General features: G+C 51.3%; 1 protein-coding gene across 3 annotated transcripts in view; it reads left to right on the top strand.

Moving 5' to 3' along the window:
* Positions 1 to 13,168, top strand: part of PECAM1 (platelet and endothelial cell adhesion molecule 1) — a 44,138-nt gene that overhangs the window by 21,160 nt on the left and 9,810 nt on the right. For 2 of the 3 annotated variants that reach the window (XM_016204607.2, XM_016204598.2), the window contains exons 11-13: positions 455 to 528; positions 2,342 to 2,395; positions 3,752 to 3,814. In XM_016204607.2, the coding sequence (XP_016060093.2) occupies positions 455 to 528; positions 2,342 to 2,395; positions 3,752 to 3,814 (191 nt within the window). Of the gene's footprint in view, positions 1 to 454; positions 529 to 2,341; positions 2,396 to 3,751; positions 3,815 to 9,736; positions 9,794 to 13,168 lie in introns of all 3 variants that reach the window. The other variant, XM_016204590.2, reaches the window with a different exon arrangement.

The following is a 13,168-nucleotide window of genomic DNA, read 5'->3' as shown; positions in this document are numbered from 1 at the left end:
AATGGTAGTAGATAGAATTTTTAAAACTTACTTGGCAAAATAGAATTGGCCTAAAAAATAAGCGGTTGTACTATTTTTACTGTTCTTGAACCCCCAAATCAAAAAGTATGCAGACAAAAGAAAAGCAATTTTTTTAAGAGAACAAAAGCATAAGAACAATAGCTTTGCGGCCCAGAATGAGGAATTCAGGGGGTTGGGGTTCACCTAGGAAAGGATTCCTGTTGTTCACGCTCCCTTTGGCCCTGACACTTAATTTTAACAGCAAAAAGTGTTTGTTAAGTAATCTTACCATGGAAAGAAAACTTTCGTTTTCCAAATGAGAGAGTCAAGTTTGCCTCACTTTGGAAACCCCATTCTGGTTTTCTCATGATCTTCCTTTGGTTATTTTGTTGGTTTGACATCAGAGCCCAAGAAACGTTGTATATTTTTTCCCTTTTCAAATTTCATTTTTAAGGCCGGCAGCACCACTTCTGACCTCCAACAATGAGAAGATGTCAGGCTCCAGCACAGAAGCCAACAGGCCTTACGGTACAGTCCTGGGTTCGGGCAGTTGCTAAGAGGTTTTCCCAACTCGCTACCCACTCGGTTACCCTCCTAGAAGCAGACTCTGCAGGTGCTGGGGTTCAAGTTCCTGGGGTAGCCCCGCCTCGAGCCGGAGCGAATTATCTAATCAGCCACTGGGTGGTGAGCTGGTCAGCAAAAGAAAAACATGAGGAGAAAGGCAGAACGTTTTAGTCTCATTTCACCACCTTAGACATCCGGAGGAACGAAAGGTGGGCACTAATGACAGTGCTGTGGGTACCCACCGCAGGTCGCCTTCAAAGACTCTGAGCAGTGCCCAGGTGCAATCACCCTCCCTGTGTAGGAGAGACCAGGTAGATTAAGGCATCGATAAAACATCTTCTCAGATTATTTATTGCAAGCACAAGACATTTTCCTTTTGAACTTGACACAACAGGAAAACAACTGAAATAATTCTCTGTTAGTAGAGGCATTTTAAAATATAATGGAACAACGTAGGACTCCCTGGGTAGGAGCCTATTGCAAGCTCGAGTCAGCTCAGTCCTGGGGCGGGCAGTCCCAGGAGCTCTTAATCCCATGAGGTCTAAGAGAAGATTGCTCCAGGGGGGACTGTGACTACACCACGCAGAAAGCTTTGTCCTGGGCCAGGTTCGGAGCGGCTTCCTTTCTTTATCAGTAATTTTGGGAGCAGAAAGCCCGTGCTCCTGTCTAATTCAGTAACAGTACCCCACAAACGAAGAGAATTTCAGAAGAAAAGTAAAAAAGAGAGAAAAAAAGAATAAAAAGAGAATAAAAAGAAAGAAAAAAAAAGAAAAAAATACCAAAAAACAAACAAACAAAAGCCAAGAAAAGAACACAAATAAATATATAAATGAGAGACTTTCAGGATATGCCTTTTACAGGGCATACTTGAGAGATATGTTTTAAGAATTCAGCAATTCTTATAGTAATGGATCATAAACCTTTAAAAAAGGAAATAAAACATTTGTGGTAACCAAAGTAATGCTCCAATAAAGAGAAAAGAGCAAATAAATCACTTAAGAAACTACATTCAGAAAAATCTGGTGAATATTTAGCAAAAAGGAACCCAGTGCTGTAGAGAAAATACCTTTTTGTGGCATAAGGTGAATTCTGTCAGCTATTAGTATTATTTATACAGAAATACAGAGACACCTTAAATTAAATGCTGATATAGACACATTGAAGTAGGACTTCCCCCTAAATTTCCAAAATGCAAGAAATAGTCCAGTTCTTATGTTGTCTCTCCATGGAGTATTTCAGTTTATAAATACATGTTAGGAATCACAATGCCAGTTCAGAATCATAATGGACAGCCATGTGTCCTTCAGCAGCAGTAATTATTTACAACAGTCAGAAGAATCGTTTTCAACAGAGAACAACTCGATTAAAAAGAGTACACACCTGTTTGCCTACTGAGGCCTGGAGCCACCGCCTTTTAAACCCGTTCTCATGGGTCCCGTTGTCCAGCCCGAGAAGGTCAGTTTCCTAGTGTCCTTCACGGCCGGGGTCACAGAGCCGTCTGTCCCTTCCGCAGTTCAGTTTAATTTCTCATGAACTTGCTCAAAATGAACAATTCGGAATCTTGAACCACTCGCAGGTAGAAGGGCGCCCCCCCGAGGGATGGTGGCCGTCCCGCCACGTTAGGAAGAGACCACAGTGGGGCCAGGGAGGCCAGGAGGGAATTCAGGGCCCGGAGACCCTGCCATGGTGGGGGCGAGGAGGGAGGGGAGAGAAAAGTTATGGATTGAAAACTAGAATTTCCATCACCATCCACCCTAATTGTTATTTTTCATACTAGGTTACAATGAAGAGACTGGAAACCACGCAATGAAACCAGTAACAGAAAATAAAGGTAATTATATAATTTAGTTTTTTGTGTTTTTTTTTTTAATTAGAAACCTTTACATGACAAAAGCCCCCTTGGAAAAAAACTAATACCCCAGTGGGTGGGTGTTTCCCCACCTCTCCTAACGACCCTGTGAGCAGCTGATAAGAAAAATGGACAGGGCTGGTTGCTTTCTCCAAAGACACTACCCAGTGTCATTAATGGGAAAGTGACCCAAATTCTAGTAGAAAAGAACTGGGCTAGGCTCAGAAAGGAACTTCCTGAGTCAGAGAGGACTCCTGGATAAGGCAGGAGAACCTCCTTTCTCTTGCAAAGTAGAGGAGGAGGTGCTGTGTGTTTTTTAAACGGCATCGCTGCAAATCATCAGATTGGACCTTAAACGTTCGTATGTTATCTGTCAGCTCTGTCTCGGTAAAGCTGGCAGATGGGTGCTGGGGGCTGGGGTGGGGAAGAAGGACCGCAGGTAGTTCAAAGGAGACGGAAATGTTCTTTTTCTTAAAAAGGGTGCTGGTACGGCGTGCAGTTATCTATTGATGGGTTATCATTTATGTTTTATACGTAACTTACAAGTATTTTGGACCTACTCAGTATTTCATAGAAGTGAAAAACACACTATAAAAAAATAAAGTAAAATAGCACTGCTGCTTGCTTTGAAGACCGTTAACAGTAGGCTGCTTGTTTCTGCCTAAAGCTCGGAGGGTTGGGCTAAATCAGTTCTCCAAATTCCTTTCCCCTGGGGGCTGCTGTCATTGCCACGGAAAGTCGCAGGAACTACGCGGGTTCTGTGAACACCTTGAGCACAGAATCATGTTTAGTTGCCGACGAGAAACCCCAATTCTTTGGGGCTTCAAAAATACAACAAGGTTATATTGAGTTGAAGACAGACTAATTTGCTAGATTTCACCCTGCCCCCCTGACCGCTTTCATTAACTTACATTTCTCTGCGTCCTCTCGGAGCATCTCTAGGCTGAGGTTGCCCTCTGGCTCCCCATTGCGGGAGACCCTTTCCATCTGGGAGACAGCTTTCTATGCCTGTGGCTGTGGGGGCTTCCAGAGTGAACCCCTGTGCCTGATACTGGCTGTTTTCTGTAGCTGCTGTCCTTTCCTGACCCGCCCACTGCAGAAACACCAGGGACCCAGGCAGGAGGGGCCCTCCGCAGTCCAGGGGTGCCGGGTTATATAACTGCCTTCTCCAGCCTGAGGTTTCTCACCCACTTAGAATGGACTTACACCTGTGCTGTCTTCCCCTCAAAATACAGAATACTTTAATCATTTGAAGGGAAATCTCTAGTGTGGTCTGAGGCCCCTCCGCCCCCAAGGGGATTCGGTCTAACCTCAGGGTGCTGTGTTTCCTTTGAGCAGACCCTCTGACCTTGGACGTGGAGTATACAGAAGTGGAAGTGAACTCACTCGAACCTCATAAAGGTAAACGCCTGCCGCTCAGCGATTCCTCATGCTTTGCTCTCTCTTTGGGTGCAGACGTGCAGAATAAGGTGGGGTAAGGTGACCCAGGGATAAGTGTCTAGTCACCCTCAGTTGCTCGGAAGGGGGGTGGTCAGCACACAGACCTGCTGAACATGCCTAAGGCAGAAGCAATGACCCCTGCCCTGGCTTTGAGGTGTAAAATTTTATTAGTTATTATTTACCACACTACTAATAATGGGTATGTTTTATTGAGCAATTACTAAGTGCTAAGAAATATGTTTTTTGGAGAGACTTTTAGAGACCAGCCTCACTCCTGGGTGTTTGAGCTCTCTTCCAGAGGTACACCCCCTTGCCCAAACCCAGCAACCTCCTTTAAAAAGTTGCTTGCAGCCCTGGCTGGTGTGGCTCAGTGCTTAGAGCATCGGCCTGCAGATCAAAGGGTCTCGGGTTCCATTCCCAGTCAAGGGCACATCCCTGGGTTGCAGGTTCCCGCTCCAGTCGAGTGTGGGAGGCAACTAATAGTTCTGTCTTACAGGGATGTTTCTCTCTCTCCTCCCCTCCCTTCCTCCCTCTCTTCCACTCTATCAAAAGCAATAGAAAAATATCCTCTGCTGAGGATTAGCACAAAAAACAAAAAAAAAAAGTTGCTTGCAGACGGAGTTCGTGTAAATGAAATACATGTTTGAAGGTAGTGAGGGCTTTGGTATTTAAGGGGACACTTGGGTAAAGGCTTTTGAAAGCACAGAACCCCTTCCTGTGTATATAGTGGCTTTGGCTTTAGTTTCAGGTTTTGTTTATATGTGCATGGTTCTCTCAGGGGCAGGCTGGCCTGGAGGGCCTTGGCTCTGGTTCTATGCTGGGGAGATTGGTTGGGAGTGGGCCAGGTCCACAGCAAATGCTAGAACATCCATCTCAGCTGCTGGGAAGCTCGAGGGGCTATTGCCATGCATCCCTCTTCCTGCCGAGGCTGAGGCTGGCCTGTGTCCACTCAGCCAGGCAAGCTTGGGGCTGTTTCCAGACCAAGCCACATGGTGATGGCCTTCTCTTATCACCTTTTGCTCCACCATCTGGGAGGAGTTTTGGGTTCCTTCCTTCTGTCCTTGCTTAGGTTCCCGGTACCATGTCAGCAGGGGTGGGTGGAGAACCTTCCAGGTAGCGCCATCCCGTACAGCCCCTAGGCTGTGAGCTGCACAACTGGGCACCATGCCCACAGCCTGCAATCAGAACGCCCCTAGAGTTGGTGTGGCCCATCTGCACCCGGGAGGGTGGGGGCCATGGCAGGCCTGAAGCTCTCTTCTTTATTTCATTGTAAAATGATTCACTTGTTCAGTTAATAAATTAATGGCCCATGATGGGCCAGCAGCACAGGTATCTCCCCCAGAGGTAGAGCCTCTGAGGGAGCCGAGCAAACAAAGAACCAAAGAATTAATCGTATCAGGTTATAGCAAGTGCGCAGAACGGGGTACAGAGAGAAGGCGTGAAAGGTGACGCCTATTCCGGCTTAGGTGGTCCCAGAGGCCTGCTTGAGGGGTGGCATTTAAGCTGCATCCTGAAGGGCACAAGGAAGGTGGCTCCACCCAGAGAGGGAAGGACCCAGGCAATGGGAAGGGCAGTGTGAGGCGGCCCGGAGCTTGGCTCACTTAAGGATCTGAAAGGAGACTCCTGTGTCTGCAGAGAGAGCGAGAGGGAGAGGAGGCCGGTGGAGCTGGGGGGACGGCATGGGGGCCTCCAAGGCACTTTTCAAATTCTAGTCCCAGGGGACTTAAGCAGGGAGGTGGCAGGGTCCAACTTCCTTCTTTAAAAAGCAATCCTTGTGGCTGGTTAGAGGACAGGCGTGATGGGGGAGCAAGAATGTTATCAGTAGATACAGGAGGTGAGGGCCGAGCCAAAGTGCTGGCAGTGGATGGATTCCAGATATATTTTGGAGACAGAACACAGCACTGGATGGAAACTTTCACGCCCAGAACAGGGGAGAGAAAATGACTGCATGGGTGGTCTTGGCGTCTGAGATTGGGAGGAACGTGCCCGTGGTGACAACCGGTTCAACTGGGTTAAATTCGAGATGCCCAAGAGGAGGCAGCCTAGGGGTCTCGCGCCCAGAACCGAGTCTGGGTGGGCTGTGGCCGGTGGGACTACAGGGGGCTCCCTGCTGCTTTCCCTGGTCCAGCCGGAGCCCCTCCATCGCTGGACATGCTGGGCTTGGTCCGTGGGTAGCAGCTTTTCCTCCTCAGGGGACCTCAGGGGTAGGAGAAAGGGGGTTTTAACAAGAGAGCTGGGCTGCCCAAGGACTTCGAGTGTGAGTAGAAACACTTACACACACACACACACACACACACACACACACACACACCCATCTTCTTGACCCTCCGCACCCCGCTGCGTGCCCAGGCGGACAGTGATTGCCCTGGGCTGTGCCCTCGGGCTCTGATGCTACCCCAGAGGCCCAGGCCCTGCCCTTGCTCTGCTGCTGGGGTGGTGGGCTGAGGGGGGCACAGGGTGAAGTGGAATTAAGAGGATTCTACCTGATGCCTGGAAGGCTTTAGATGTGAGGACACTGAAGGAGAAAGAAGGAAGCAGGGCTATGGCCTTGGAGAAAGGTTCCTTCGGGGATGTTTCATGTTAGTAGCAGCTGGTTTCATTTTTCTCGATTGCGGGGGGTGGTTGTTGAAGGGAAACGAAGCGTTAGGACAGGGTGAGGCAGGTTTGCCTGCCTTGCCCAGCTCTGCACCTGCAGGGTTGCCACCACCCAAGTGGTCACCTTTTCCCAGTTGGCACAAAGGTGTTATGGGGGCTGTGGGGGCCTCGGCAGAGCTAGAATGGGGGTCACTTGGGTGGAAATGGAGTTTCTCGAGGATTCACGCTGTGTTGCTGGACCCAGCCCCTGTGGCCGCTGAGAGCAGTGGGGGAGGGCGGGCCCGGCCTGTGGTGCAGCCCACCTCGCTTTCTCAGGAGCAGGGTGTTACCAGGCTAGGGGGAGGCTTTGTGGGTGCGAGGCCAGTGATAAGTAAACTGAACTTGGTCTCGGCCAACCCAGTCCTCAAGGCCTCCCCCGTCCGTAGTCGGGTGGAGGGGGGACAGGAAGGAACTCGGTAGACCCGGGTGTGCTGCATGTTTGCTCTGAAGCTAATTGCTGGGAAAACCCCATGAGGTTGAAGCCATCTTCTCTGTTAACAGAGAAAAACAAGCCAAAATAAAGCCCCGCCCGGAAATCTCTCCGACAGCAGAGACAAACAGCCTGCTGGCTGGTTTGGTCATTAGCCGCAGCTGCTGTGCGGAGCGGCGAGGGGAGGGGTGGTGATGGGCTGCAAGCTCCCACCCACCACCGACCTGGGCAGGACCAGGAGGGCGAGGGAAGCCACGGGGCCACCAAGAAGAGGCAGCCGCCCTGCTGCCCGGGCGTGCAGCTCTTCAGGCCCAGAGGGTGTTAGTGTCCCCAAGGTAACCAGAGAGGTCTCCTGGCCACCCCTGATGTGCCTGGGCAGTGGAGTTCACAAGGGTGTCCAGGGCCCCAAGCTTGGCCGTCCACCCCCCAGCTCCATTCCTTCCCCCGCCCCTCCTCCACTTCCACGTGGGGCTGGGTCAGAGGATGAGCTGGCAGTGACTCTGCCCACGGTGCATCTGGCACACAGCATCCCGCAGCATTGTTTGCACACCCATGCATCACCCCATAGAAGGCTGGGGCCAGGTGCAGTTCACTGTTTCCTCTTCTGTGGTGCCCAACACGTAATAGCTTTAGCATCACACTGAACAAGTGACCCGCCAAGCCTGACATTGAGCAGAGAGTCCCCTGGGGATGTGGTGGATCCCTGCAGATATGAGGGTCCCTGGAGCTTCCCTTTACTTCCCCAAATCTGTGTCACAGAGGGATACTAGTGTGGGCATCTCTGCTGTCTCTTAGGGAGAGGCAGGTGTCCCATCAGGGAGGTGCCCGGTACCTCAGCCACTCTACTGAGTTCTAGCTGCTGCTCAATGCCACAGGGGAGCCGCCATGATGCCTTCTGCAAGGCCCTGGCAACCCCAGGTTCAGCTGTGGGGATCTGAACCATCCCCACACTGTCTCTGGCATTTGGGTCCTGTCACAGAACCACCACCATTCAGTGTGTATGGATGACCGGGATTTTAATCCTAAAACCAAAAACCTCAGCAATCAGCTGATTGTGCCCAGACCTTCCTGAAGGTCATGGGTCTGAGATAGAGGTACGCACAGGGACATTGACCGGTGCCTTTACTGTCACATCAAACCTTTACAGGTGCCTCCAGTAGCCTTATAGGGCCTGGGATTGGGAGGGGCACAAGACCTCAGGCGCTGCCCTGGAGGAGTGCTAGGGCCACCAGGGGAGATAGTCGTGGGGACAAATACTGTCAGTGTGTCACGGGCAAGTGTCCCCAGAGTGCTGTGAGAGCCCAGAGGCCTATGTGACTGCCCAGGGCACAGGAAGGGGTGAGTGTGTGAGGGAGTGTGTTGGTGTGTGAGGGTGCACCCACGTACAGGAGCAAAGCTTGTCCTGGGGCTTGGAGGACTAGGAGGAATGGGGCAAAGAGAAAGGGCCATGCAGGCAGTGGAGGAGTTTGTGCAGGATCAGGGGTGAGAGAGGGAGCTGTCTCTGGAGCATGGTAGGTTGAGGGTATCTTGGTGCAGTTAGAGTCCATGGGTGTGTGCCGGCCACCTGCCACCGAGGAAGAAAACATGGCACTGACTGGCAGCAGAAAGTGTCTTACCCTGTGGGGGGCTGTTTCCCAGTGCACAGGGGGAGGATGCTGGCCACATGGATCAGAAGCCTTTCTACAATGAGGCCTGGTCCTTTGAGCAGGTGAGAGGAGCCAGGGAAGCAGCTGGGTTGCATCCTGTTTCCTGAGGGTTTGTGGGGGTGTGTATGTGAGTGTGTACACAGCTGTGCATGTCTGTGTGTGCATACTGTGTGTGTTACTATATGTGTATGTACAATGAGTGTAGATGCACTAGGAGTTTGTATACATGTGTGTGTACACAGCTGGTGCATATACATAAACAGATGACCCAGTGGCTGCTCTTTGTCTCCCAAACCCTTGTGTCTCCTCTGGGTGGAATCCACACCCGTGGTGGCCCATCTTGTCTGCTGTTTCGAAACAGTCCAGACCAGAGGCTCTCAACCCAGTCTGCCTATCAGAATCCTTTGGGGACCCGGCTGGGCGTGGCTCAGCGGTTGAGCATCGACCTAGGACCCAGGAGATCGGGGTTCGATTCCGGGTCAGGGCACATGCCCGGGTTGCGGGCTGCAGCTGATTAATGACTCTCTCATCATTGATGTTTCTATCTCTCTCCCCCCTTCTCCCTTCCTCTCCCTGAAATCAATAAACATAAATTAAAAAAAAAAAAAGAATCCTCTGGGGAGCACTTAAAAAAGACCAAAGCCAGGGCCCACCCCAGGCAAATTCCCACAGCAGCTACAGGGTCCCGGGCGCGGTGTGTGAAATCACGCAGCCCAGCTGTCTAGATCTGTAAGGGGTTCTCAGTCCCAGCTAATGCTTACTCACAGATGATGCCCAGGTGGTGCCTAGACCTTGGGCGATTGGGAAGCCATAGCCCAGCCTCTTGGGACAGGCTGTTGGAGCAGCTGGACACAGGGACACAGTGACAGGGAAAGAGGGATGAGGCCACCAAACTGGAGGCTGCAGGCCTCTCAGGTCCAGGGTCCCCATGGTGACCTGTTGACCTCATACTTCCAGGCTGAGCGACTCTGGTTAGACCAGGATCTTCTAAAGGTGGGGAATGGCCCAGGCTTAGTGGTGAGGGGGTCTCTAGGCGCTTCTGCGGAGGGCACTGGTGGGGTGGGGTAGTGGGGTGCAGCCTTGCCTGGGGAGCCTCAGCTATTTTCCTGCTTCATCAGTGGGCCAACCTGGTGTCGAGAAGCAGCTATTAACCTGTGCCTGGTACTTTTCCAGTTCTGAAAATGAAGGGCACGGACACAGTGTACAGTGAAATCAGGAAAGCTAAGCCTGGTGAGTGCGGGGCCCCTGGCTCTCCAGTCTGGTGGACACTGTCCCCAGAATTTTCCACGAGGTATTGGGAGTGGGCCGGGAAAAGAGGGAGCAAAAGAGTTCAAAAAGGGGTGCCACCTCTTACACAGAGTGACTCTCACCAGGCAAACGGGCACCCAGCTGCGGGGCGAGTTGGACGGGAGTGTGTCCTGGCACCATTGTGTGCTCATAGGACCGGACAGAGCTCCGGGTGCTCTCCTGTGACCCCGATAGAAGCAGTGCCGCCCTGCCTGTTCTCAGGTGCCAGCCAGTGAGCTTCACCTGCTCCCCACACAGGCCCCGGTGCAGTGGGGCCCCCGAGAGTCTTAGACGGTCAGTAGCTTCAGCCTTCCTGGGAGCACACTGACCTTGGGGTGGGGAGCATCGATCTGTTCCCGTCCCCTTTGATTTCTGCCTAGACCCACTTCCACTCCCATCCCATTGCTTCCTCAAGAAGAGCTTCCCCCAGAATGAGCACAGCGTCTAGCAGACATGGAACATACAACAACCTCATTTTTTGTATAATTACTGTGTTCCATTCTGCAGAAATGAAGCCTGCAAAGATTACTTTTAAGATCTGAAAATAAGTCTCAAGCTAAAAGGCATAAACATCCTGGGGGAAACAGTCATTAGAGAGATAGCTTGCTTTGTACAACAGACCTCTGTTTAAGTTGATTCTTTGAAAGGGAGTCATTAAGAGGGGCTGGGAGATTCCATTAAACCTGGCTAATGCAAATGTGGTCCACGTGCCAGAAGCCATGGTCCTGGGCCCAGCCCTACCCACAGAATCAGTCTCCAGAATCTGAACTCTAACAAGTTCCCAGATGTTTCTGATGCTGTCAACCTCTGAGGAATTGGGTAACTGTCTTACCTGAAGAGCCGACTTTTCATCTGAAATCGGGATCACTCCTTAAGTAATTTTTTTCTAAATCCTATTTTCATGGCTAGAGCAGAAACTCAGCCCCGTGTCGGACTCAACACTTACTGAATAATTTTTGCAAAACATTTGTTGGGGAATTTTTTGGCTCAAGTATCTGATTTTGCATTTTTAATATATTCAGAACTAGCAAAATGTAAACTTGAAAACAAATAGGCCTTCTCTCTGTTCTTCTCTCTGTTCTTCCAGTGTAATGAAAGCTAAAGGTCAGGTAACTGTCTTACCTGAAGAGCCTCAAGGTCAGTCCTGGTTGGTAACTGTGCAGAAATGTCCCTTCTGCTTTCCTCATAGTGCCAGATATGGTTCCTTTGCAGTTGCTATGTGGCCTATGTTACATGATCTCTTTCAATCCTCACAGTAAATCCCATTTTACAGATGAGGATACTGAGGCCTAGAGAGGTTAAAATACCTGCCCAAGGTCACACAGCAAGCAAGTCCCTGAGAACTGGCCCACCCCAGAGCCAGACTCCATGCTCCTGATCCCTGAGCGGCACTGCCTTGGGTTTCTGGGAAGGGAAGCTGGTAGGTGGAGAGGCTGCAGGGATAAGACCTTGGGGTCTGCAGTCACCTAAGGCTGCCCCTGGAGGCCCTTTCCAGCTGGCGAAGGCCACCCCCAGTGTGGATTCCCAAGGGTTGGTGTTAGGGGCCCTGCTGATACGAGACAGGTTAACAAGAGAAAAACAAGCAGTGATGAATGACACGGTGGAGTGGCTAGAATCTGTGGCTCATTTAGCATGTTAAGCAAGAATAATAAATTCATAGAGAAGTGACAAGACAAAGAAAAAGGGGTTCCAGGGTGGAGAGCTGGGGGAAGGTATATATATATGGGGGAACTAATGGGGAGTCAGGTTTATTTGTGGACGTCCACCGCAGGACCAGCTTTTCCTTGTCTTCATGGCCATAAAGCTCCCCTGGGACAGGGGATTTACGGTGGTCCTTATATCTCTGAAGTTTCTGCTTTTACTCTGATAAGAGGAGCTCCCAGACGGCTTCTTTCTGCTTCCGCTGATTCTCTGCCTCCAGCTCAAAATAGCTGGTATGCCAAAGTGGCGTATTTGGGGAAGTGTATTCTCGTTTCCTGAATCTTCTTTGAGGCAGCTGTTCGAGTGGGTTCTCTCAGGGTCCCCAGGCTGGTTCCAGATGCCGGAGTCCTCAGTGCCAGGCTGTTGGAATGGACCTGCCCCCTCTGGCTGGAATGGACCGCAGCCACCGTAGGAACCCAGCATGCAGGGAGGGGTTCAAGGCAGTGGAGGGCCCTGTGCTGTTGGGAGTCGCCAGGCCGCTGCCCTGGCACTGCCACTTACCGGCTGCGTGACTTTGACTGAGGTGCCTAACCTCTCTGAGACTCAGTTTCTTCCACTGTTAAATGGAGATGGGATTAAGTGAGAAAAGAGGAATGAGACAGGACCAGGGGAGATGCTGCTAATTACCTACCCCAAGCGCAGTCAACGTATTATCTCTACCATACCGTGAGCCTTCAGTCTGTTTTAGCCAGAAAAACACAAGAGGAACTGAGTCCTTGAGAGTTCAGTGCCCAGGGCGAGACTAAAGCCATCTCCCGACTCCCAGGCCTGGATGCTCTCCCTGTGCCATCTGAGCCATCAGGGGTCAGCTGGGCCTGGGTCCCCGTGTAATCTGGTCTCTGGCCCGGCAGCTGGCTCCTGCCCAGGGGCTGAGGGTCTTGTAGCCCAAACCACAGGGCTGCTGCGAAAGCCAGCGAGTGCCCCCATCTCCCGGGAGCTTCCTGCACTGGAAGCCGAGGGGCTTCCTGTTTCTGGGCGTTTCCTGCTCAGCTGCTAAGGAGAGGAGGCTGAGGCCTTGGTTTTTCCCTCTTTACCTCTTACTCTCAGATGCTCACTTAATTCTCAAAATCATCTTGGGAATGATGGAGGCTCTATTATTGCTCGTGCTCTACAGATGGGGAAATGGGCCCAGGGGATAAATAACTGGTCCTGGTCCCAAGGCCAGAAGTGGCGGAGAGGGTCTCGAATTCAGGGAGCCTGGCTGCAGAGCCTTCCCCGTTTCCTCTCTGTGTTGCCAAACTGATTGCGTGCTTCTACATTTTCCAGCTCTTTTGTTTGTTTGTGTGGTTTCCACATTATCATCAGCTTAAACAGAGGACTCTGAAGTTAAGGGTAACAGCCTGGTCTGGTCTGGGTGCCTCTGGGTGAGTCACGGAACCTCTCCGGACCTCGGTTGCCTTCCCTGTGAAATGAGGGGCACGGGCTCCGATGCAGGTCAGGGGTTCTCCAGGTTTGTTAAAACAGGTGGCTTGGCACCACCCCCTGTATTTCTGATTCGGTAGGTCCAGAGTGGGGCTGAGAATTTGCATTTCTAATCAATTCCCACATGCTTCTTGCTGCTGCTGGCCTGGGGACCACACTTTTAGAACCATCTTCTCGATGCTGGGAGCTCCCTTC

This window comes from Miniopterus natalensis, chromosome 17 (assembly GCF_054644295.1).
Source record: "Miniopterus natalensis isolate mMinNat1 chromosome 17, mMinNat1.hap1, whole genome shotgun sequence".
In the NCBI taxonomy this organism is placed as follows: Eukaryota; Metazoa; Chordata; class Mammalia; order Chiroptera; family Miniopteridae; genus Miniopterus; species Miniopterus natalensis.
This window is presented reverse-complemented; position numbering and strand designations above follow the sequence as displayed.